This window comes from Saccopteryx bilineata, chromosome 12 (genome assembly GCF_036850765.1).
Source record: "Saccopteryx bilineata isolate mSacBil1 chromosome 12, mSacBil1_pri_phased_curated, whole genome shotgun sequence".
NCBI lineage: Eukaryota > Metazoa > Chordata > Mammalia > Chiroptera > Emballonuridae > Saccopteryx > Saccopteryx bilineata.
Genome location: NC_089501.1, coordinates 23,416,401 through 23,443,731, shown reverse-complemented (window position 1 = coordinate 23,443,731; position 27,331 = coordinate 23,416,401). Strand labels below are relative to the sequence as shown.

General features: G+C 40.1%; 1 protein-coding gene across 2 annotated transcripts in view; it reads left to right on the top strand.

Annotated features, from left to right (window-relative positions):
• The window catches only part of MTCL3 (MTCL family member 3), a 73,268-nt gene that overhangs the window by 13,940 nt on the left and 31,997 nt on the right, over positions 1 to 27,331 (top strand). For both annotated transcript variants that reach the window (XM_066247963.1, XM_066247962.1), the window contains exon 5: positions 24,225 to 24,296. In XM_066247963.1, the coding sequence (XP_066104060.1) occupies positions 24,225 to 24,296 (72 nt within the window). The remainder of the gene's footprint in view (positions 1 to 24,224; positions 24,297 to 27,331) is intronic.

Genomic DNA, 27,331 nt, shown 5'->3' with positions numbered 1-27,331 from the left:
TTATTTTATTTTATTTATTGATTTTAGAGACAGGAGAAAGAAAGGCAGGGATGGGAGAAGCTGGAAGCATCAGCTGCTTCTCGCTTGTGCCTTGACCAGGCAAGCCCAGGGTTTTGAACCAGCGACCTCAGCATTCCAGGTCGACGCTTTAGCTACTGCATGCACCACCACAGGTCTGGTTGGTGACTGGCTTTGAGGCCTCACCTCTCATTCCCTGTGACCTTGAGCAAGTAACTTTAAAATTATAGACCTCAGTTTCTTTATTCATAAATGTAGAAGTTATACTGAATGTTCTCAAAAGTTCCTGTAAAAGTGTCATTTTTACTTTCTCACTTATTTATCTTTGTTCTTCCTAAAAATTTTATTCAAAGACAGGTATGCCATTCCATCTCATTAATGCTATTTTATTACTTCAAGCATCTTTTTCAGTTATTCAATCAACAGATATTTAGTGAACAGTAATTTGTTACGTTCTGTAGTGTGGTCAAACCAGAGAGGATACAAAGACAGAGATAGCAGGGTGTTACATTAAACTGAGTTTGCACTTCCTGGTAGCATGCTCAAGGGTCCTGAGCCACAGATACTGAGACCTACGCTGTGCTCCTGCTCAGCACTCAGGGCCTGGTTTGGTGAAAAAAAGCAGCACTGAGGACCCTGTGTGCCGGACTGAGGACAAGTGGAGCTTTCTGAACGCTCTGAGCCACGCTTTTTGTAGCCTTTAGCTCCCCACCCCAGGCAGCCACAAAGACCTCTTGGTAACCAAAGAATTCATCATCTTTTCCAATAGTTATAAACCAGAGTATTGAATGATGGTACAGACATTCGGATTTGTGTTGAAATCTCTGAAGTGACTTTATAGAGTTCTCTGGGGTGAAACCTGCCCCTGGCGACGGCCAGGCTCTCACATAGCGGGTGTGGCACTTGAGTTAATGATTGCTGGTTCTCAGGCAAACGTCCAAATACTCGTGATATTTTCTTATTGAAATTCAACTTATTTTCATCCTCCTGTGACTTCTCTGATGTTTTTTGAAGGGGAAATTCTTTACAAGATGGGAAGAATCTCTTCGGGGTTACTTGGCCTATTTGTTTGACAAACAAAACTTCTTGTAGAGCTACCCCGCTCCCCTTTAAAACCTCGTTCCCTAAGGGACTCGGGTTGGGGCGTGATGCCACCTTTAGGCTTTGGGGGCAGGAGTTAACGCTGTTCTTTGGCATCCTCTCCACCCTGGCACCCTTGGCTGCCTGAGAAGAACCTCGCCCTGAGCATGGCAGAAGACACCTTTGGCTTTCTGTCTCAGCCTTTTCTTGAGGTTAAAAACCAAAACGTATAATCTGACTTCAGGTTAGCACACTTTTAAAACAAGCATTTATTGAGTACATATATAGTATATATATATATAAGGGGATAACAGTAAGTGTCACTATGAGAAAAGTCCCTGACTTCAAGTGAATTATTTTTTGACAGGAAAAGACAGCCAGGTTGTAGTTTGGCGGTAGTTACGCATATGCACCACCATGCCGAATATTAGGTGCACGCTGTCTCAGTACAGTAGACCCTGTGAGGACGGGGCCATACCTGTGTTGATCACTGCCGCACCCTCCATTTCCAGTTCAGTGTCTGGCACTCAGTAATTAAACTGTATTTTTTCTGTAATAGTCTAACTGTTATTTAGTATTTCATTTGCATATATTTCTTCCCCATCCAGTGGTGAGATTCAAATAATTTAACAACTGGTTCTCTGACCTAATGACTGTCTTAAGTGAAAAAAAAGATATACCAAAAGGTAGTTTATTATTTCATGCATTTAATACTTAAATAAGAACAATGATAGACGTACACAAAACTAGATTATAAGAAAAAGTTTTAAAATATTAATAAAAAATATTGAATAATATCTGACAAAAAAAACAATAAAGCTGTTATTTAAGATATTTCTATATTACGTCTTGATTAGTGTCCACACTTGCAATTTCTTTCACTTATGGACAGAATGAACATTACTACAGGCACTTAGAATACGCTGTTGTGCAGATGAACATTAAAAAGGGGTAAGGAGGCCCTGGCCGGTTGGCTCAGTGGTAGAGCATCGGCCTGGCGTGCAGAGGTCCCGGGTTCGATTCCCAGCCAGGGCACACAGGAGAAGTGCCCATCTGCTTCTCCACCCCTCCCCCTCTCCTTTCTCTCTGTCTCTCTCTTCCCCTCCCGCAGCCAAGGCTCCGTTGGAGCAAAGATGGCCCAGGCGCTGGGGATGGCTCCTTGGCCTCTGCCCCAGGCGCTAGAGTGGCTCTGGTCACAACAGAGCGATGCCCCCTGGTGGGCAGAGCGTCGCCCCCTGGTGGGCGTGCCGGGTGGATCCCGGTCGGGCACATGCAGGAATCTGTCTGACTGTCTCTCCCGGTTTCCAGCTTCAGAAAAATACAAAAAAAAAAAAAAAAAGAGTAAGGAATGTAAATTTGTGATGTTCACATTGGGCAGCTGCCCATGCGCCCACCTGAGAGAGAACCCTGATTACAAGTGCCATTTTAACAACCGGTTCACTGAACTCAACAAAATATTAGGTATCGGTTCTACCGAACCAGTGCAAATTGGCTGAATCCCATCACTGCCCCCACCCCCACATGGAACTCCCCAAGAGCAAGGACTGAGTCTGTCTTAGCCATCATTGCATCCACAACAATCAAAAGTTGTTGACAAAAACCAGATAATAAATAATTTTGAAGGAGAGGATGAATGAAAACGAGGAGAGGTTTTAGACCCTCTTTTGTAGAGAACGAGAAACATGACTCAGCACCAGGCCCCTTTCCAGGGAGCTTAGTGCAATAGACACAAAATGAGGAGGAAGCCAGTGAGTAGCTCACCCTGCTTCTAGAGTTAGAGGTCTCCTGAACTGCTTCCTCCTAGAAACTTCCAGTCCTCCACCTAGCTGTTCTCAAACCCCCGTCATTCCCCACAAACAGCAAGTCCTCCCTGCAGCAGGCTCTTTTAGGCTTCTTGGGAGGGGGAATGAGAATAAGAATTCAAGAACAGAAGAACAATTCTGACATCCTCAACACCAGCTCTGCAGTTTAACTTGTATGTGCTTTGCTGAAAAAATGTGAAATGCAGATTTAGACAATGAGAGAAGACTGCAGATGCTGTTTCTCCCGAAGACTATTCAGCTAAATTTTGTTTTAAATCCTCAATGTTTGGGATAGTCAATTCAGCAGTTAATTTGGATGAAGAGATAATGGAAAATTACCCCAGGGCTGCAGTGGCTTGATAACCATGTGTTGAGTGCTAATTATAAGCCAGTCACTGAGCCAGATAATTTATGTATAATTATGTTGTTAATAGTTTCATTTTTAAGATGAATACTCAAGGCTCAGAGTGGTTATACCAGAAGTAACAGACTGGGTCCACAGCCATCTGCCTGTCTCCAAGCCCATGGTCTCCACTGGCCATTGGTGTGCAACCTCACTGCAGGGACTGAGGCTGAGGCTGCCCCTTCCATGGCCACTTCATCTTTTTCCTGACCCACAAGTAACCTGCTCTATGTGGGGACCTCAATATTCCGATAATCTCCAAGTTCCACACTTCTCGTGGACATGTTGGGACTGCTCTAAGACCACCGCCATGCCTATAGGAAAAACATATTTTCTCACATAGAAAGTGACTCTTTGTGGGGGGCGGAGGAGACCTAGAAACAAGACTAGAAAAAAATTTTCAAGTATGCTGATCTTGTCCCTTATTTTTACAGACTTAAAACCTAGGAAAATAATATTTTTTTTATCTATTCTTTTCACAAAGACGGTGTGAGATAATATGTGTGTGAAAACATTTTATAAAGTGTAAGGTACAATGTAGACAGGAAATGTTATTGTCTTATTATTACCACATTCCTCTAGAGTAGCCAATTAAGACATCACTCCTGGAAAGAATTTTTAAGTCCATGAGATTGAAATTTCATCTACCTAGGGCTCCAGTTCTTGCACGCAGGCTTTTGAAACACTCCTGCTGTCTCTTTTCCCGTGAGCATCCATTGCGCTATGAGGTTCCCCTTCACATTTTACTTCACTACAAAGTCATAGTAACTTGTTCCACCTGCCCTGTTCTCTATTCTGTGAGGCATGTGCTTAGATCAGGGGTCAGGAACCTATGGCTTGCGAGCCAGATGTGTCTCTTTTGATGGCTGCATCTGGCTCGCAGACAAATCTTTTTTTTTTTTTCTGTATTTTTCCGAAGTTGGAAACGGGGAGGCAGTCAGACAGACTCCCGCATGCGCCCGACCGGGATCCACCCGGCATGCTCACCAGGGGGCGATGCTCTGCCCATCTTGGGGCATCGCTCTGCCACAATCAGAGCCATTCTAGCTCCTGAGGCAGAGGCCACAGAGCCATCCTCAGCGCCCAGGCAAACTTTGCTCCAGTGGAGCCTTGGCTGTAGGAGGGGAAGAGAGAGACAGAGAGGAAGGAGAGGGGGAGGGGTGGAGCAGATGTGTGCTTCTCCTGTGTGCCCTGGCTGGGAATCGAACCCAGGACTCCTGCACGCCAGGCCGACGCTCTACCACTGAGCCAACCAGCCAGGGCCGACAAATCTTTAATAAAAAAAATAATGTTAAAAATATAAAACATTCTCATGTATTACAATCCATTCATTTCCTACCGCTCATGTTCATGATTGCGGGTGGCTGGAGCCAATTACAGCTGTCCTCCGGGACAACACCAAATTTTTATTGGATAATGTGTAACGTACATGGGTCGTCGTGTGGCTCTCACGGAATTACATTTTAAAATATGTGGCGTTCATGGCTCTCTCAGCCCAAAAGGTTCCCGACCCCTGGCTTAGATCTTAGGGCTTCCCCACCATTAGCTCACATTTGTATATGTTGGAGGGGGGATGTGCAGAGAGTATGGCTGACCTCTCTGCTGACCATTCCAGTTTGTCTCTCCTGCCTTTGCTGTTCTGTAAAATAGTCTTGTACATTTTAGCAGAGAGGAGGTCCATTGTATTCAATCACAAGATACTTCAGATGGCTTTGAAGCTTTTATTGACTCCACATCTATCTAAATTCTTTGCTTTCTGATTTTAAGAACGCTATTTCTGTTTAATTCACATGCAGAAGCTGTTATACATACAAAGACTATCAAAAAATGCTCAGGCAAGGGAAGGGTTGTTAAAATGTGATTTCTGTCAGAGGCGCTCATCTTCAGCTCCTTAAATTACCGTAGAACTTATTCAGTTCTTTTGTTTTCTAATACTTGTGTTACATTTGAGTAAATATAACATGCAATTTCACTCACTGTATATTAGGAAGTATTTTCCACTTCAGTTGTATCTTGAAGATTCAGTTGTATCTTGAAGATTTTAGAGTTGATCGCATTTTAAAGGAAATACAATTACTTATTTAATATCTCCGTTCAGGTTCCATTTTTACATTTCAGGGTTAGTTAAACTGATCTATATCCAGATAGTAAATGACATTTAAAGATGTCATTTAGTTTCTCTCCTGACATTTTCCATTTCATACTTATATATTTTACTTAATGGGACCATTTATATTCAGCACGAATCAACTCAGAAGCCCTTAAAATTAAAAATTCAAACTATTCTACATTTATCTGGGGCTAGTTCAATTATTTCTAATTTTTCTAGCCAATTAGTCATAGTCATAAATGGTTAATAAAATTAGCTACATTATTTTTTCTTTCCTTCACAAAGTAAGTGTTCTTACCACTGCATTGGCCAAGTACCTTGAATGATAGTAGAAATAATTAGCCCAATTGATTACTGTATTTAAGGGCACAGAGAACTACTAATATATTGGTATGTGGTTGTATCTACTACCTCCTTGCACATGGAAGAAGAGATTTTCTTAGACTTTTATCAAATGGTAACCAATTGAATTTAGGAAGAGCTGTTATATGGAAAATATTGTGTTTCAAGGATAAAATACAGCTAGATGATTCACTTATTTAATGGTGTGGCTAGGCCCTATCCGGTTGACTCAGTGGTAGAGCGTCGGCCCTGCATGTAGAATTCTATCCCAGGTTCGATACCCAGCCAGGGAACACAGGAGAAGCGCCCATCTGCTTCTCCACCTTTCCCCCTTTCATTTCTCCCTATCTCTTTCTTCCCCTCCCACAACCAAGGTTCCATTGGAGCAAACTTGGCCCAGGCGCTGAGGATGGCTCCATGGCCTCTGCCTCGGGTGCTAAAATGGCTCCAGTTGCAACAGAGCAATGCCCCAGATGGGCAGAGCATCGTCCCCTAGTGGACTTGCCGGGTGGATCCCAGTCGGGCACATGCGGGAGTCTATCTTCTCTGCCTCCTGCTAATTAGAATAATATGTTCTGCACTAATTTAGAAGTTGGTTGTCCTATTTTTTTTTCTGAGGTGAGAAACGGGGAGGAATAGAGACAGATTCTCGCATTAGCTTCTGGCTTTTGTTTTGCACTGGAGAAGTGTGAGATTATTCTGAATTTGATTCCTTTGTAAGTCAAATTATTTTCTCTTTAGATATTTAAGGATATTTTTCTTTACCCTTTGTATCAGTCAGGATCTTCCAGTAGGAAGTAAAATTCACCGTAGATAGATTAATGAGTAGGATTACTCACAGTGGTGTGGGCAGTATTGAAGAAACATACTCTTAATATGGGCTGGTGAGGTTTTCAGAGATTAGTTACACTTGGAAAACATCTCCAGCTTTAGAGATGAATCCACTGCTGAGGAAATACTATTACAAGGGCCAGTAAAAGCTGGCACTTGGGAGGAAGGTCAAGCCAGTAGAAGCTGTCATTTGGAGGAGTCTTAGCTACTGCTAAGATGTGGTGTTGAAAAAGTGAGAACACAAGTAGAAATATCCTGAATGATCTTTTCTCTACCCTTCATCTCTCAGCATTTCTGCCAGTGTCTTCTATTGGCCAAAGCCAGCTGGAAAGCAGCTATTAGGGGCTGTGGGCTGGGTGAGACAGTGTACAGAGATCAGCCTCCTGAAGCACAGAGCAAGGCAGAAAAGGGGCAAGAATGCACTTAGAGAGCTGAAGGAGAATAACCAGTTCAGAAATATTGCCAGGACATATCTAGGTGATGGTCTTTGTTTATAATATGTCCTAAATACATAGACCTTTTAATCTGAAATTAACATTTACTTATTAATTATCTCAGAGGAGCTTTTTTGTAGTATAGGCTTAATAATTACATGTCCTCTAATTTTTTGTAGTTGTTTTTTAGAATTTTCTTCACTTTAGCCTGACCTGTGGTGGCGCAGTGGATAAAGCGTCGACCTGGAAATGCTGAGGTCGCCGGTTCAAAACCCTGGGCTTGCCTGGTCAAGGCACATATGGGAGTTGATGCTTCCAGCTCCTCCCCCCTTCTTTCTCTCTCTCTCTCTCTCTCTCTCTCTCTCTCTCCCTCTCCTCTCTAAAATGAATAAATAAAAAAAATATATATATTTAAAAAAAAAAAAAAAAAAAGAATTTTCTTCACTTTGTACTCCTTATTACTATCTTCTCATCCTTTGGCTTTCCTTTTATCCTTTTTACCTGTGTCTTTCGACAATTTCTCAAGTTCTCAATATCACTCAATTTTCTGCCATGTCAGTCGTGCTCTTTAAAGATTCCAGCGAAAAATTTAATTCATGCCTGGCTTTTTTCACTTCCATGTTTTTGAAACGTCATATCACATATTAGTAGTTTATTTCTTATTGCTGAATAATATTCCTTCAAAAAGATACTGTATTTTATCTGTCCATTCACCAGATGGACATTTAGGTTCTTTTTAGTTTGGCACTATTACGAATAATGTAGCTAAGAATACTTTTGTACAAGTACTTGTGTAAGTACATGTTTTATTTTATTTTATTTTGATACATACCTAAGTGTGGAATTGCTGAATTAGAAGTAAATTTTTTTTCTGAAGTTAGAGGTGGGGAGGCAGTCAGACAGACTCCCACATGTGCCCCACCGGGATCCACCCGGCATGCCCACCAGGGAGCAATGCTCTACCCATCTGGGACATTGCTCCCTTGTGGCTGGAGCCATTCTAGCACCTGAGGCGGAGGCCATGGAGCTGCCCTCAGCACCCAGGCCAACTTTGCTCCAAAGGAGTCTTGGCTGCGGGAGGGAAAGAGAGAGATAAGCGCGAAAGGGTGGAGAAGCAGATGGGCGCTCCTCCTGTGTGCCCTGACTGGGAATTGAACCGAAGGTAAATTTATGTTTAATGTTTTAAGAAAAAGGAATGCCTAGTTTTGATTGGTCTACATTTCCAGTTGCTCTGCTTCAGTCAGTAAAGGCTACATGTAAGACCAATTCTGTTTCTTGGTTGAATTCTGCTGATGTTATTGTTAAAGAAAAAATTTTTTCAAATTCTAGAAAATGCTTGACTACTAACCTAAGTTTCTGGTGTTACTGCACTTACATTTTTATCTTTGCCTTTAAGTATATTTTAATAAGAAGAAAATGATAGCTTCATGCCATATTAATCCCAAATTCTTTCAATTTGATTAACAATGTAAACAGGGTAAAATTTCTTTTAGAAACATTACTTTAGGAAATGAATCTGATTCATCTTTGATCACTTACATTAACTTCCTTAATATATAGACTATTTTATTCCTATTTTTATTCCAGTGGTGCCTCATGCTCTCATGTTCATGCAGGTCCTCCTCAGGTACTTATTCATTATTTATTAAGACACTACTATCTGTGTACATGTAAAGTGGCTCTTACGTCTAAAGATGATGCATGTGCACATATCTGCATTCTATAACATTATATCAAGAGACTACAGAAATTTACTTAGCCTAGAATATAGCATTTGTTTTTGTGCAAGTTTTAGAAATTTAATGACTGCCCGTGAATTAAAATAACTTTGAAATCATCTGACTGATGTGATCAGATACAGTATGCTTCAAAAAACTATCAAGATACTGCTTAATATAAAGCAAAATCAAATTATGACTTATTTCAGTGAGCATGTGTTCTGATAGCTATAATATATTTCAGATTATCTTTTTGATATATGGATAGAGGTTACAGAAATTCTGATTGTCCTTGTGTTTTAGAATTCACTAAGAAATTTTTTAAATATGCTGAAATTCCTTCGAGAACCTAGAACACATACAGATATACACATGCACATATACATGCATGCTCCAACACAAACTTATTTATATATGCACATATGTGTATAGTCATGCACTTATGCTCACTTGCTCTATGAATGTGCACATATATGTACAAATAAAACACACTCTATAGATGTGTTGTTTGATTTTACGGTCTTGGGTTTGTTCCTTTGTTTGTTTTGCCTTTTCACGTATACGCTGAATTATTTTGGCCTCTACTTTCACTATATTTCAATATGGAAAAGGATCAGTTTGCCAGAAATAGTTGATTATCATTGAATAAAATCATAGAAACAAGATTTTTTTTCCCCAATGCCTTTAAGATCTATAGGAAAACATCCTGACCAGGTGATGGTGCAGTGGATAGAGTGTTGACTGGGATGCTAAGGACCCAGGTTCGAAACCCAAAGGTTGCTGGCTTGAGTATGGACTCACCAGCTTAAGCTTGGGTTGCTAACTTGAGTGTGGGATCATAGACATTACTCCATGTTCACTGGCTTGAAGATCAAGCTTGCTGACTTGAGCCAAGAGGTCACTTGCTCAGCTAGAACCCCTGGTCAAGGAACATATGAGAAAGCAATCAATAAACAACTAAGATGTGTCAACTATGAGTTGATGCTTCTCATACATTTCTGTCTGTCTGTCCCCTCTCTCTGTCTCTCTCTTTCAAAAAAAAATGCAGAAAAAAATTCCATAATCTTAATTCATGACTTTACTTATTTGGTACATGGATAGAAGTTACAGAAATTGTGATTGTAATGCTTTATTCATAAATGTTTTTATAAATTTGCAATAAGGAGTTAACTCAGTCTTCTTATGATGTTTATTTTAAGGTATTTCACCTATATTGTTAGTGTATATCTGTCATACTCTAATAAAAGAATATCTTAGGGCCTTGGCTGGTTGGCTCAGTGATAGAGCGTCGGCCTGGCATGCAGGAGTCCCGAGTTCGATTCCCAGCCAGGGCACACAGGCGAAGCGCCCATCTGCTTCTCCATCCCTCCCCCTCTCCTTCCTCTCTGTCTCTCTCTTCCCATCCTGCAGCCAAGGTTCCATTGGAGCAAAGTTGGCCCGGGCACTGAGGATGGCTCCGTGGCCTCTGCCTCAGGTGCTAGAATGGCCCTGGTTGCAACAGAGCAACGCCCTAGATGGGAAGAGCAGCGCCCCCTGGTGGGCATGCCAGGTGGATCCCGGTCGGGCACATGCGGGAGTCTGTCTGACTGCCTCCCCGTTTCCAACTTCAGAAAAATACAAAAAAAAAAAAAAAAAAAGAGAATATCTTAGGGAAATCCTCCCTAGTAGCAATCAAGAAAAGTTCAGTCAAGAACAGAACAAAAAAATCAAAATAATGTCAACATACTAAAGTGAAAAATCCACATTAACATAATATGGATAAATGTGATGTCTGACAATTTGATATTTTTTAAAATTTACATTTATATTAAAATATTTACATATTTTATATTTTAAAATATAAAAGGAGAGAAATACATTTATAGCTATTTACAGACAAAAAAGGTTTAGAGAGTTTACTGGACCATAAGCTAAATATTAAACTATTGGCCCTGACCAGTTGGCTTAGTGGATAGAGCATCAGCCCAGTATATGGACATCTGGGTTTAATCTTTGGTCAGGGCACAGATGAGAAGTGACCATCTGCTTCTCTTCCCCTCCCTCTCTGCCTTCTCTTCCTCTTCCCCTCTCGAAGCCAGTGGCTCAGTTGGTTCAAGCCTTGGCCCAGGGCACTGATAATAGCTCAGTTGCTTAGAGCATTGGCCCCAGACTGGGGGAGGGATGCTGGCAGGTCCCAGTCAGGGTGCATGTAGAAGCCTGTCTCACTATCTCCCCTCCTCTCATTTAAACCAAACAAACAAAGAAACAAAACAACAACAACAAAAATCTATGTCATATGATGAATGCTTGAAAGAATTGGAAAGTATATAAAGCCGGAAATGGAAATACTTGCAATGTGTTCACTCCCTTCCATAGTTTGGAAGATTTGCTATATAGAAGATATAGTAAATTTATTCTTTGAACCATTTTTTAAGTAGGTTTTAACTTTAAGTAGATTTGAAAGAAAAGCAAAGATATTTTAGCCATTAAAGTTATCTTTAAAAGGGATTGTGTTGCTTACCACATACAGAGATAAGCTACTAGAAAAGAACAGGCAGAGTCTGGGTGGCACAGAAAAGATTCCTGTAAGATACTAACTGGAAGTTTGGGTTCCTTGAGCTCTTCCATATACACATAGCTTTCCAGGGCGGAGTCTGAACACTCCGTTTTTTTTTTTTTTTAAATTTTGTTTTTTTAAATTTTGTTTTTGTTTTATTTATTCATTTTTAGAGAGGAGAGAGACAGAGAGGGAGAGAGAGGAGAGAGAGAAGGGGGGAGGAGCTGGAAGCATCAACTCCCATATGTGCCTTGACCAGGCAAGCCCAGGGTTTCGAACCGGCGACCTCAGCATTTCCAGGTCGATGCTTTATCCACTGTGCCACCACAGGTCAGGCTGAACACTCCGTTTTATTGGGGACTAAGCAGGTTCTATGAATGACTGAAGCTCTCTGTGTTAATGATGAGGGGGGAAACTGTATATGTTATATATCTCAATATTCAGTTCCAACCCAAGGAGTTCATGCCATAACCAGAACCCAGCTTTACCAGACCTTCTAATTTTTTTTAAATCTTCCATACCTTTTTTTTTTTTTAGATTTTATTTATTTATTTTTAAAAAGAGAAAACAGAGAGAGAGAGAGAGAGAGAGAGAGGAGGAGGAGGAGCAGGAAGCATCAACTCCCATATGTGCCTTGATCAGGCAAGCCTGGGGTTTTGAACCAGCAACCTCAGCATTCCAGGTCGATGCTTTTACCCACTGCGCCACCACAGGTCAGGCAGGCCTTCTAATTTTTCAAGAGAAACTAGAAATCTTGATTTTAAAAATGTAATTGTCTACATTTTAAAATTTGGTAACTAATTCCAAATTTTTTAAAGTACAATTGAGGGCTATCACTTTTTAACCTCATCTAAGAATTGCCCCCCAAAACTTGCTTCTACTCCATTTCAGTGCATTTTGGAAATTATTGAATACTCTGACCTTTAAAACTTTATCACTGATATCTTAATGTATAAATAAATAAAGAGTAACTTTCAAGCACCTTTGTAATACCCACCCCTTAGCATCTTGCCATTTTGTTAATGGCGCTTTTAGCATTAGCATATTTCTTGCAAGATTCTGAATTGATACAGCAATGATGTTAATATCACTGCATTAATAAGGTAGAAGCTGGTTCAAACTCAGTGTAGAAAACACCAGACAAATCATGGTTTCATCTTATATATGCTGGCTATCAGTGCTCAGCTAAATTTTCTAAATGTGTCTTAATTGCTAAATCTAATGGTGCTTAGAACCCAATTCATTAACTAAAGCTAATTAGAAGGGAGTGCAAATCTCTGCATTTGCTGATGACATTCATAGCTTAGTAAGCATACATTTTCTCTCAATTATCTAAGGCATAAAGTATTTTTTAATGACTATTATTTCAGAAGTCATTAACCATGTTCTCAGATGAAAAAAAAAAATCTCAGCTGAGGAAGCTTCCAGTTCTAAATCCTTTGGAGCTTTTTGAGGCCTTTGAATGGTACCTATCCATCCCTGTGTTACACAGGATATGATTATCAAAGAAGCACTTATCATCATGTTGTCTTTGCTTTTTAAAGCAAGATGGTCTTGCTTTGGGATCAGTTCATTATTCATAATTTGAAAAAATTCTTAATAACCTATACCTGCTCAAAAAAAAGGGTTTCCTCAATGATCTAAGAGTTTCTTGTATGAGAAAGTGTCTCACCAGTAGCCTTGAGCCCCTTGGGGATCCTAGAGTAGCTTAAAGACTATAGAGAATAATTCTGCCTAAGGAACTAGAGATGTTTTGTTTATATGCTACGAACCACATAATGGAAGTCAGGCAATTGTATCTACACTTAACTGTTAAAAGGAATATTTTTCAAAAAGGTTTTAAAAACCTCAGCTATTACATTATCATCGCCAATTTTATCCCAATTCTACTTCCTTTGATTCTATAACCACCACATTCCCATTAACAAGAGAAGTCTCCTTTTTTCTCTCTCTCTCTGATAATCCATGGTTCTTAAGACCATGGAACATAGATTTGCTGGACTTAAGTTCAATATTTTGTTTTTAAGTTCCTGGCTTATATAATTTTTACTCTACTAGTCATGGAAAGTAGGTTCCAATCTAAAAACACTTAAGCCCTATTAACAAGTAGTATGTTAGGAAAAGACCAGGAGTGTTGTAAAGTAATTATTGGTATCAGGGAATGACTTTTAAAGGAGAAAGACACTAGGCAACTCTAGAGCCTTTCAAAGCCATTAGGCCCTGAACAGATAACTCTGATTTCCATACAGACAAAGATTCGAAGGTGTCTTCTTTCCTTGATGTTCTATTTTGGTAGCATGCTCTACAAAGTTCACTTGTTAATGTTCCTTAGCAACAAAGAATAACTCTAGAGTTAATCTGATCAGCAGAAAGGGAGTAGGATGGAGAAGCAAAGAAAAGAAAAATTCATTTGATTAGTGTGTGTGTGTGTCCAAGAACATGACTCCAACTATTTTAACTTGTCACTGGTTCAAGGTTTTTACAGCAGAAAAATAACTTTTCCAGGTTTTGAAAGTGTTTATTTAAGGAATTTACTAGAGTTAAAAAAAATAAATTTGAAAGGCTCATAACTCAGAAAATAGAAATGGGACCTGCAGTTATGGGGCAGAAGAAGGAGAGAACCTTCTGGTGCAGAAGAAAGCTGAGTTATTTACTGCAGAAGTGGGGTTCCACCTCTGGAACATAGACTTCTTTGTGCCAGGGACACATCTCCACCTTTGTAACATGAACCTCTATGATGATGTCCGGAGGATTACCAGGCTCCTCACGAATGTACAGTTTTTGTTTGTTTGTTTGTTTGTTATCCAATTTATTAGTATCTTCTGAAAACAAATCCTGATTTACACTGTTGATCAGTTTCCTTTCCCATATCTTTCAAAGTTGTTTCTTTGAGTAAATGAGTACCATACATGACAACTTTCTTTTTCTCTCACCTTCATTCTATTCTATAATAAATTCTGGCCTTTTTAATTGTCAATCGGTAGAAATTTGGAAAATCTGAGCCTTAAATTATACTTTTCTGGGTACAGCTTCCTGTGAATTTACCTTTATGTTTCAACTCTGTGAATAGACTTCAGTAGGACTCTTGTAAAATTACAGATATTTCTCTTCCCTAGCTAAGGAAAACTATAGAAACAGGAGGACCAACAAAATTCGCCAAGAATAGGGGTGGAACTGAAAAATATAAGTTAGAAACCTAGCTCCCAGGAGCAGGGTAAAGATGTACTCATATACCACTTCTTTTCTGAAAAGAAAAAATGAAAGCTTAAGTTCAAATAGAAGAACAACTTGCCTGACCTGTGGTGGCACAGTGGATAAAGCGTCGACCTGGAAATGCTGAGGTCGCCGGTTCGAAACCCTGGGCTTGCCTGGTCAAGGCACATATGGGAGTTGATGCTTCCAGCTCCTCCCCCCTTCTCTCGCTCTGTCTCTCCTCTCTCTCTCTCTCTCTCTCTCTGTCTCTCCCTCTCCTCTCTAAAATGAATAAATAAATAAATAATTAAAAAAAATAGAAGAACAACTTGAAAAATATGCTGACGGTACAGAGGAAGAGTCAGACCCTGTAAAAGCTTGACTGTTAGAATGAATCTGATTAGCTTTTACCTCATATCACACCTTTGGTGCTTATAGAACACCTACTTTTATTAAAAGAAGCATCTGCAATTTAAAACTGAAAGGTGAGCTTTTATAATTATTTACTTGTTTATTTTTAAACAATTGATTTTTTTGTTGCTTAATCTTTTTTTTTTTATTTTAAAGAGAGAAAGAGACAGGAACATCACTCTGTTCCTGTATGTACCCTGACCGGGTATCGAGCCAGCAACTTTGTTATTTCAGGACGATGCTCTAACCAACCAAGCTATTGGCCAGGGCTATAATAATTTACTTACAGCTCAGTTTTATTTTAATAATTTTATGGAATTATTATATTGACAAAAGCAGGGGAAAATAGAAACATAATGTAAATCAAGTATTTTTTCCTCTGTCTGATAATCCTTCAACTCTTTTCCTGCCTTTTTACATGTGTTTTTGGTTTTCTGAAATTTGGAGAGATTTTTTTTCCCCACAAATATCAACTGAGTTCATTAGCATAACGTCTTTTTCAATCTCCATGGTATTTTGCAAATGTATGAGCTTTTGCTCTATAACAAAACATCCTCAAACTTAATGGCTTAATATTACATTCAATTATTTCATAATTCTGTGCGCTTCTCTATGAGTTTCTACTCTCAGCTGGTCCCCACTTACATCCAGCTGACAGTCAGTGAGGAGGCTCTGTTTCTGGGATTGGATGGCTGTTGGCTGGGACAGTGGGAACAGCTGAGCCACGTGACCCTTCATCCAGCTGGCTATCCCAGACACATCATGTGAGGCAACATGTTTTCAAAAAAGAGTGAGTAGATATGTCCCATGTCTCTTGAGGGAAGAATCAGAAGTAGCATGTCATCTACCTTACCACATTTTACTGCCACCATGTTTTGTTGTCATGAGGCCAACCCAATTTGAAGAGGTATAGAAACGGACCCTGCCTCTTAATGGGACACATTGCAAATTGACTACCCACTGACAGGGGAAAAATACAGCCAGTTTTGTAAACTGTTTTGCTATAGAAAACCTTAATCATTAATAAAAGTCTGAAGTCTAATGTACAATATAATAAACACTGGTTGGGTCTGAAAGATAGGAGCCTTTATGCTTATAACTTACAGATTATTATTATAATTATTATTCTTTTTTTAGTGAGAGAGAGAGACAGAGACAGAGACAGAGAGAAAGAGACAGGAAAGGAGAGATGTGACACACATCAACTTATAGTTGCGACACCTTAGTTATTCATTGAGTGCTTTCTCATATGTACCTTGACCTGGGGGCTCCACCTAAGTCAGTAACCCCTTGTTCAAGCTAGCAAACTTGGGCCTCAAGCCAGCAACCTTTGGGCTAAAGCCAGTGGCCGTGGAGTCATGTCTATGATCCCACACTCAAGCCAACAACTTCAGGGCTTTGAACCCGGGCCATCAACATCCCAGTTTGATGCTGTATCCACTTTGCCACCACCTAGTCAGGCCAGAATATTTTTTGTAAACCCTGGCTGCATTATAATGCATGGAAAGTAATTTAGTTGACATCAGAATGATCACATTGACATTTCCCCAAAGCTAAGGAAAGTGAAAGAGTTGGGGGAGTCATTGATTTGGTTCCTCCCAAGACTGACAGCAAAGAATAGGACACTTTAGAAAGTGACTTGGAGAAGTGTGACCTGGGCTTAAGGGCAGGAAGACAGAAGCAGGGGTTCTGCAGACTGGGAGGGTTAGGGTAGGAAAAGAAATTATAGGGGAAGAGCTATGAATAGAAGCAGGCATACAGGCCACCAAAGAATGCTGATACCAGATATTCTTTGCAAAATGATTTTGAGACTTAGAATCTTAATTTATAACACTGGGGAAAATAAAAAGGTATATTATATGTCCTATTTTAAATACTTCTCATCTCATATATTTTGCCTTGTATTCTTTCTGTTGAAAAGTTCGAATAAATTTTTATTTTTCCAAGCTTTGAGTGGAACTTCAAAAGTGAACTTTTATTTGATTTAACCTTCTACCAACTTCTTGGGTTAGGATGCCTCGAAAACAAATCTGTGTAAAAAATGAGGTTGACCTAGCAATTTCCTTGTTTGTCTGATACTGTCTGAGCAACTTCTCTGTGCCAGTTGCGTGTCTAAGAGCTGGTGCTCTGAAAGAGAACAATGCAGAGAATGTGCAGGTGCAGCTCACATTCCAGAAAGAGGAGACAGACACAAAACAAATATACAAGTTCAGTGATGAGAAGAGCTATGGAGAAAAATAAAGCAGGGATAGGAAGACAAGGTATACAAAGAGCGAGAGAGTGGAGGCATTCGTTATTCTATACAAGGTGGTCTACAACGTTCTGTCTGATTAGGGACCCTAAAAGAGCTATGGGAGGGGTTCATGAAAGTATATAGAAAGAGTGGTGCAGGCAGAAGAAAGGCCCCAAATCTGGAACATGCTTGGCATACTTGAGGAACCACAAGGATATCTGTGACACTGGAGTGAAGGCAGCAAGGGAGGAGTATGGTGGGAGATGAGGTCTGAGATCTTGCTTGGGGTGGGCATGTGGCTGACCATGGAGAGCAGGGTGGTGGTTCTCAGAGGCAGCTTCATATTATACCCTCCCTGGAGCTTTGCACAAAATGCCTGGGCCCACCCCCAGAATCTGTTTTAACAGGTCTAGTTTGACCCTGGTCATGTCTTTTTTTTTTTGGAAGAGGGACAGAGAGAGGGACAATAGGGACAGACAGGAAAGGAGCAAGATGAGAATTATCAATTCTTCATTGTAGCACCTTAGTTCATTGAGTGCTTTCTCATATGTGCCTTGACTGGGGGGCTACAGCAGAGCGAGTGACCCCTTGCTCAAACCAGCGACCTTGGGTTCATTTCTATGATACTACTCTCAAGGGAGCAACTCCATGCTCAAGCTGGTGAGCCCACGCTCAAGCTGATCACCTCGGGGTTTTGAACCCGGGTCCTCTGCGTCCCAGGCTGATGCTTCATTCACTGCTGGTCAGGTTGGTCATGTCTTTTTTAAACATTACCAGGATAGATCCAGTGTGTAGTTGAGGTCTCCTCTGCTTTAATAAAGCACAACTCTGCCTCTGAGTGAGATCAAAATGGCTGGAAGATTTTGCTCTGAAGAAGGACATGACCCAATCATTCCTGCATGACCCCTTTACTCACATTTCCCGTGGTCTGCAACGGATCATCACTTAGCATAGAGCTTGGATTTTGCCTTACTCTTTTAAGGGATAGAGTGGAAATGTGGTCCTGAGCAAGATCTCTGGGTGCCCTCACTTGCCCCTCTTCTTCCAGCCTCTCTGGTAAGTGTCAAAGCTGTAATAGAAGGAAATGAAGAGGTCTTCTAGAGTCAAGAGCCCTTCTGTTTCTTTCCAAAATGGGTTGGAGCCTGCCTTAGTTTAGTTAGGTTACTATAACAAATACCATAGACTGGGTGACTAATAACCAACGAAAATATACTTCTCACAGTTTGGGAGACTGAAAGTCTAAGGTCAGGGTGCCAGAATGCCCAAGTGAGGGCTCTCTTTTAGTGAGCAGACTCGTTATATCCTCACATGCTAGAAGAGGTGAGGTAGCTCTATGGGGTCTCTTTTATGAGGTCACTAATCCTGTTAATGAGGGCCCCACCCTCATGACCCAAGCACCTCCCAAAGGCCCCACCTCTTAATATTATCACAGTGGGAATTAGAATTTCAACTTATGAATTTTGGGGAGACACAAGCATTTGGACAATAGCAGGGGCAGAGTTGCTGCCTTTTTCCTTTCTTTGCCAACCTTCAGTCTGAAATCCTCATGCCTCCTTCCCTATGTTTCCCTGGAGTCACAGTTATTTCCAGGAGGACTTTGAGAAGCAATGAATGTGTATGTCATGTCTGCTGACCCCTATGTTGAAAGTACAGAAACACACTGTTCATGTGTAATATATGTAAATAGTGCCCCCAAACCCATGTAGCTTAGTGTAAGCACAGAAAAAGATATCCTTGGAAATAATATAGCCTTGCACTTATCTTCCTTTGGAATAACAGTGTAATGTGGCTGTTCAGAGCAAGAGCTTTGAAGCTGTGTAACTTGCATGCTGTTTCTGACACTTAGTAGCTAAATGATTTATTCTTTGTGTGCTTCAAATAATGGTGTCAAACTCAGAAGACTATTGTAAGATTAAATAAGCAGATACATATTAGGTTCTCAGAAAAGTGTATGGTTCATATTTAGTGCTCAATAAATCCTAGGTATAATACAGTTATAGTTTCCTTATTTTTCTTTATTTTTTAAAAATTAAGTGAGAGGTAGGGAGGCAGAGAGACAGACTCCTGCATGTGCCCCAACCAGGATCCACCTAGTGAGCCCCCTACCAGGTGATGCTCTGCCCCTCTGGGCCACTGCTCTGTTGATCAGCAACCAAGCTATTTTAGCACCTTACGGGAGGCCATAGAGCCATTCTCAGCACCTGGGACCAACTTCCTCAAACTATTGAAGCCATGGCTGTGGGAGAAGAAGAGAGAATGAGAGAGAGAGAGAAGAGGAAGGGGTGGAGAAGCAGATGCTTATTTCTCCTGTGTGCCTTGACCAGGAATCAAACCCAGGACTTCCACATGCTAGGCCGAGCTCTACCGCTGAATCAACTGGCCAGGTCCAACAGTTTCCTCCTTGGTTTTTCATCATGCAAATGGATCTCTCTCTAATTTTATCAAAAACAACATGAGAGTTTTTTTTTTTTTTACAGAGACAGAGTGAGAGTCAGAGAGAGGGATATAGATAGGGACAGACAGATAGGAAGGGAGTGAGATGAGAAGCATCAATCATCAGTTTTTTGTGGCACCTTAGTTGTTCATTGACTGCTTTCTCATATGTGCCATATGTGCCTTGACAGTGGGCCTTCAGCAGACCAAGTAACCTCTTACTCAAGCCAGTGACCTTGTGTCCAAGCTGGTTCAAACCAGATAAGCCCGCGCTCAAGCTGGCAACCTTGGGGTCTCGAACCTGGGTCCTCCACATCCCAGTCCGACGCTCTATCCACTGCGCCATCGCCTGGTCAGGCGAGAGAATTTTATAAACATAGTAATGTCTTCCAGTAGCATTTTTGACAGGTTCTTCTCTGTTGTTTAATTGTTGAAAACATAAACATACTGCGTATTAAGAAGGGGTCCACATTTCAGTGAAGGAAGCAAAGCAAACTCAAACGTGTTTAGAACACAAACAATCCATTTTGTAATATTGTTGTGCAAACATAATTTTTGGCAAAACTCTCTAATTCCCGGCCTTTGTATAGATAAAAAGAACAGCAACCGCTTTTGGACAAATTGAGGCTGGAAATGCAAAGAATCAAGATGTGTGCAAGACATATGTTCAATATTTTTCTCTAGGGAACCATCTCAAGTGCCTACTTTGCAAACTATGATGAAAATCTGAGATTTAGGTCTAGCCTCCCCAACTGCTGCCTTTATAATGGTTTCTAGATGGTGAATGAAGGTAGAGAAGGATACAAAGAAGGAGGAAACGGACCGCTTTGGACTTAAAATATTTCTTCAACGTTCTCTACCCAAATAAATTTTTCATCTTTGTTTTATTAGAGTCAGAAATTGAATAACAACTTACTGGAATATAAAAAGATGATTAAATATTTATTGAAAATTTAAATGTGATACTTAAAGCTACTTATACTCTTTCAGGCACCTTAAAGGCAGTCTACCTTTTATTCAAGGGAAAACCTTATTGCAAAGTTTTAACTGAGTTTGACACGCCACCTGAGTGACACTTAAGTAAAAGTGAAATAGAAAATGCCTCTTAGGAAGGAATGGCCTACTTTCAGCATGTCTCCCATATTAATTGAGAGGGCTCGTTTTAACATTGCCCACAGGATCAAGTCTAAATTTCTCAGCTCCACAAACTGACCTCAATCCTTTCTGTGTCTTTTTCTACCTTGTCTCTAAAATGTCTCTACTCCTGTTAGTTCTTTTCAGAACTTAGGGAATCAATAAGACGTTCATTCTCCAAGTCTTTGTTTCTGCTGTTTAGTTGTTTTTATTTCTATTGAAATTGTGTACATTCTTCTCTGGATGCTTTTTTTTTGTGATATCCCCAGATAGGAAATCATAGATGTGTTTTTGTCCTCTCAATTCTTTGTTCTTCATTTCATGCCCTTAATCAACTCTGTCTTTTGTTTTTAGCTAATTATCTGTATCCTTTCTATCATCATAAACAATCAGCTCTGGCCCTGGCCGGTTGGCTCAGCGGCAGAGCGTCGGCCTGGCGTGCGGGGGACCCGGGTTCGATTCCCGACCAGGGCACATAGGAGAAGCGCCCATTTGCTTCTCCACTCCCCACCCCCTCCTTCCTCTCTGTCTCTCTCTTCCCCTCCCGCAGCCAAGGCTCCATTGGAGCAAAGATGGCCCGGACGCTGGGGATGGCTCCTTGGCCTCTGCCCCAGGCGCTAGAGTGGCTCTGGTCGCGGCAGAGTGACGCCCCGGAGGGGCAGAGCGTCGCCCCCTGGTGGGCAGAGCGTCGCCCCTGGTGGGCGTGCCGGGTGGATCCTGGTCGGGCGCATGCGGGAGTCTGTCTGACTGTCTCTCCCCGTTTCCAGCTTCAGAAAAATGCAAAATAAATAAATAAATAAAAATAAACAATCAGCTCTTTCAGGGGAGAGTAAAATAGTTCTATGCTATAGAGGAGCATATATAGGCAGAACTCAACAAATATCTGTGGAATTAATGAAACCTAAAAACAAGGAGAAAAAACTCTCAGAACTAGAGCATACTTTTCTTCATTTTCTGCATGGACATCCCTTTTCTGCATGTCATCCCTTTTCTGCATGGACATTTGGACTTCCACTTTGTCCCTTTGTATTTCTTCTAGGACAGTCTGGTTATGGACACTTCTTGCTTAAAACCCTTTAATATTCCTGACTGACCATTATTTGTCCTTTCTGGGAGGAAATCCAAACTTTATTCAGTGTCCTTCAAGATTGACTTACGCCAAATCCCACATCACTCCTTTCCTCATACTTTGCTACCACTATACTGAATTTCTCTGTGTCCTAGCATGGAATGCTTTCTTGTTCCATCCTTCTCCTCTCCATCTTCTACTGGTTAGCTCCTCATCCACCAGATTCAAAATAAAATGTTATCTTTTTTTTTTCTTCTGGAAATCATCCCTAAATCCTGGTACCATTTCCAGCCCCAGATGAAATGAAACATTTCTCCTTTGTGATCTAATATATAAGAAAGTTTAGAGAGACTTGGATCAAGACAGGAATCCGTTTCCTAACTAAATATTGACTCTAGACCAGCACTTCTCACACTTTGTCCTGCATCATGTTCACCCGGAGACGCAACCATCTCCAGAGTTTCTGATTCAGTAGTTCTGGGATTGGTCTTGAAATTTTGCATTTATAATTAGTTATACTGAAGGTGTTCTGGGGATCACACTTTAAGACTCTACTTTAGAAAATTTATTTAATCTCTGTAAATGTAACTTGTCATCTGCAAAATGAGGCAGAGTGTTTGACATGAGTAGGTACTCAGTCAATATTGTTTCTACATTATCATTGCTTTCATCACAATAGTAAATTATAGACTGAACTGCCAAATAAAGTAGAAACCCCACAGAAATTTAGAGACTGGATTGATTTTCTTATAGTTGGGTGACAGGTGCTTTATGAAGTACATTAGTAAACACTAAATAAACATATAATAGAATAAATTCAAAGTAAAAGCATTCAACAAATAAGAAATAAAATGAATTCAGACATTTCTATGAAAGTAGCCACTACACAGAATGTTCCAAGATTCCTTAGTTCAGATTGTTGTATTCTTGGTTTTCCTGGGACTGTTTTGGCAGATGGGTTCCCAAATTACTTTTGGTTTTGGTGAGTCAGTCCCCACAGCCTTTATTTCAAGCAACATAGAGAATGTTTTTCTGTAGGAACTAGAAATAAACACATGGACTACTCATTTGGCTCTAGTTTCGCTTTCACACTGAATTAAAGCATTGCAACAATGTGCTCTCTGCGCCTTCCATGAAGTATTTAATTTGCAGCTCTTGGCAATTAATGACTCCTCCTCTTTTGAGAAGCCTTTCTTGCTTTTACTGTCAGTTCCTACCCCTATCCTCCTCTTTGATCTCAGAATCTCATATTCACTCGTTAGTTCAGCACATTTTTTTTTCACCATCCATCTTGTGGCAAGTATTGTGGTGAGGATGCCACATAAGACTGTGTTCTTGCTTCACAGAACCTGAAGCATAATATTTAACAACTTGTAACTGTTTGCTTCCCTGTCTCCCATGATGAACTGTGGGATTCCTAACGGTAGGTGCATTATCTGATTGATTTCCGGTTCTTCAGCTCAGTGTCTGGTGTACAAAAGGTATTCACACATAGAGATTATTATTTATACAGAGAAACCCTCCTTGTTATCTTGATGCTCAGAAATGCAACTGAGCACCAGAGATCATTAACTGCTAGTCCAGAAAATGATTTGGCACTAGAAATGTATAATTTGACATACGAAGTGTTGTTTGTTGGAATTTTAATTTGGACCAACCAATAAAATGTAGGAGATTTTATATAACATTCCAGATTTCCAGTGTCTCTTGAAAAAAGCCCACATTCCTGTATTACACCAATCAGCTGCAGTTAATTCCCACTCTGCGCGCTCCTTTACACGGTGCGTACCCTCTTCGCTATCCCCCCCCCATTCCCTATTGTGTTACATAGGTGTGTACATGTATATTGTGTCATGCAGGTTTCCATGGATGCGTAGTAAAGGAAAAAATTCTTCAAATTCTACATAAATCCACTGTCTGTGGATCTTTACAAACTTAAAACAACCTAACTCCAATTTATTCCTTTTTTTCTTTAGTGATGAAATCTGCTAACAAGAATTTGCTTTCAATTGAAATATCTAGCATGTTGAGTTATAATCTAAATTTTGTCCAAGTTACTTTTCTGCATTTTCACAGTAGGTTTCCTATATTTCTCAATTAATTAGACAATTATAATTGCCAGTTTATTTTCTACAGTGGCATGTAGCTCAGTCTGAAGTGAAATTATATCTAAATCTTTCTGGCTTGGGTTACTCTTCTCTTTTATGATTTTTGAACTAACATTTTTTATTTGCCTTGGTTTCATCATATGAGATTAAGACATTTAAAAACATAAAATTGACTTTGGGTGATGGGTGTGCAACATAATTGAATGACAAGATAACCTGGAGATGTTTTCTTTGAACATATGTACCTGGATTTATTGATATCACCCCATTAAAATTAATAAAAATTTATAATTAAAAAATGAAAAAAAACCCATAAAATTGAATTAAAATTATAGTTTATCAAACTAAATATATTCATGCTTTGTTTCAGCTATCCTTAAAAAGAAGAGGAAGCAAAGATTTGCCAAAATCTGAAAAAAAGACTCAACAGACTCCCACAGAGGTACGTAGAAGCACAAGTTCACTGGCACATCAAGCACCTATAAACGTATATAATAAACTACTTCTTTAATGGAGGTAATATCCTGATACACTTCTGTAAATCAAAGTTAAATTATGCACACTGAGTATGTAGCTATAGATACAGGCAGTATAAAACATTCAGTATCTCTGCTTACAAAGTTAGCACTAACATTGTTATTATTATTGTGTTTATACACAGCGAAATGCCATTAGCTTTTTATGTGTTCCTATATGTGAAAACTGTACCCATGGTACTAATCTTCTTCGCTCATAATTAATAAAGTCGGTAGAAAAGTTATTCTTATGAAATCAGGAGAGGGTCAAGAAAAGAAGGTGGAGGAGGGCATGGCCAAGGGGAGCAGAAGGCTTGTGATGGCTTTAGAGTCTTACACTGAAGTAATTCTCTGTACCAGTGATTGAAGAAGCAAAAGAAAGGCAATGAAAAACATAAAAATAAAACTTAAAAAATGGATTCAGCATGGGTTTGTTAAGAACCTTAGAAACAGCCTGACCAGGTGGTGGCACAGTGGATAGAGAGTCGGACTGGGATGCAGAGAACCCAGGTTCGAGACCCCGAGGTCGCCAGCTTGAGTGCGGGCTCATCTGGTTTGAGCAAAGCTCACCAGCTTGAGCCCAAGGTCACTGGCTTGAGCAAGAGGTTACTCGGTCTGCTGTAGTCCCACGGTCAAGGCACATATGAGAAAGCAATCAATGAATAACTAAAGTGCCACAACGAAAAACTGATGATTGATGCTTCTCTTCACTCTTCGTTCCTGTCTGTCTGTCCCTATCTGACCCTCTCTCTGTCTCTGTTAAAAAAGAAAAAAAGAAGAACCTTAGAAACATGGCCACTGTAAAGACTAGTTCTGGCTTTCACCCAAGCCAGAAGGTGGTTATGGACGTCCTGAAGGAGATTTTAAAACAGAAGAGGAAATATTTGGAAGCAAAAATGACATTATGGCTCTCCAAAAACCCTTTATTGGAGATATTGACATGTAAATGTATATGTTGGAATCTAGAGTACTATAGCATGCTTTTTAAAACATTCTTTCAAAGGCGTTTCTCATTAGATAGTAACTTTAACTAAAGCAATATTTAAATACAGAAAATTTGAAAAAGTTGATCTTGATCATATTTTTAAAAAGCATAACATAACACATGTTTATTTTCTCTTTTCCTCTGTCTACCCACTCTGATCATGGTTATCTGGTACTTACACAAGAATATTTATAAGTCAGAGTCTTATACCAAGATCATTCCCCCTTTTTGTACATTTTCTCACTTTTCTTGGTAAGTTCAAATATGCTCTGTTGCTCCAGCTTTCTCACTGTCTTTGCCATAACTTTAGCCACCTCAGTCTCAGTATTTTGCTATGAATCATTTTCCCTGTTGCCATGAATCCTCCTCCTCATCTTATTTAGGAGAAGATGTTCCTTGTTCTAAAGTCTTACGTCAGTATTAGTCAGCAGTTTATTTCTCTTATTAAATAACTTTTGTCCTATTCTTATATTGCCCTTGTTAAAGTTTATTTATTCTTTTCAAAAATACTCTCTAATCCGGGAATTGTTAACTGTTTGCTCCTAGCTGGATAGACCTCCATCCAGACTATCTGACTTTGAGACCTTTCGGCAAGATAGCCACAGCTTTTATCAGTTTCTCAGTGGGGCCTGGGACCTCAGAACAGCCAAGATACGCTGAAATCCACCAGTTTTTATTTCATGGTGACAAACGTCCTGGGAAATTTATAACTATGTTTGATCTTTGAAGCCCCTGATATCCTTTGCAATTCACTTAATTTCAGAGGCTATTACCTGTCTTTTATCAAAAACCTACCCCAGCAGATTGGTTAGGGCTGTCTGTCTTGGAGGGGAGAGCTCAATTATAAAGTAGTACACAGATGGTTTCATTGCTCAGGCAAGGCTGAGGACCATTGATTCACGTACTTACAAGTGTCCCAATCTATTATAATTTTTGGTCACATATTCATTCCTGTACTTAGCCAGGACATGTAGGCGGAAGCCACCTTATTCAGCTTTCACACATCAGTGTCTAGTACCTGGCACTCTGCAACATGCTCAGTATGCACTTTTTTTTTTTTTTTTTTTTTTTTTTACAGAGAGAGAGAGTCAGAGAGAGGGTTAGATAGAGACAGACAGGAACAGAGAGAGATGAGAAGCATCAATCATTAGTTTTTTGTTGCGACACCTTAGTTGTTCATTGATTGCTTTCCCATATGTGCCTTGACCATGGGGCTACAGCAGACTGAGTAACCCTTTACTCAAGCCTGTGACGTTGGGCTCAAGCTGGTGAGCCTTGCTCAAACCAGATGAGTCTGCGCTCAAGCTGGCGACCTCGGCGTCTTGAACCTGGGTCCTCCACATCCCAGTCCGATGCTCTATCCACTGCGACACCTCCTGGTCAGGCTCAGTATGCACTTTTGAGTACTCCCCTGTCCCCCTTTTCATATAGCCACATGAATGGCCAACATGCTGTTGATTTTGACCTACAAAAATAACAATTTCATTTGGTTTAGCCTTGTATTGTTTGTATAGTTTTATATATATATATTTCATTTTGTTCAAGGAAGCGTTCCTTACATGTTCCGCCAGCGGCACCAAGACTTTCCGTGCTGAGAAATGGTACGGCATAACAATTAAGAACAGTAACTTGAGGGCCAGATTACATAGTTTAAAGTCTCTACCACATAAGCTCTGTGGCCTTATACCAGTTACTTCCTCTTGCTAGGAAGTTTCCCTATCTATGAAATGGGGGTCATAACAGAGAGTTGTACAGATTAAATGAGTTAATATTTTTTTAGTGTATGGTTTAGCTTCTAGTAGTGGCTGAGGCAAAGTGAGACTTAACTCACTTCCTTCGACCCTTCATCATCTTTAGGTTCCTCTTCCTCATGTCATTTGTGTCTTAATAATGAGTCTGGAAAGTACACAAAAATAACAGACAACTTGTTTTGCATCTCAAAGCATTATAATGTTTCTTGCCTACCATTCACTGTGA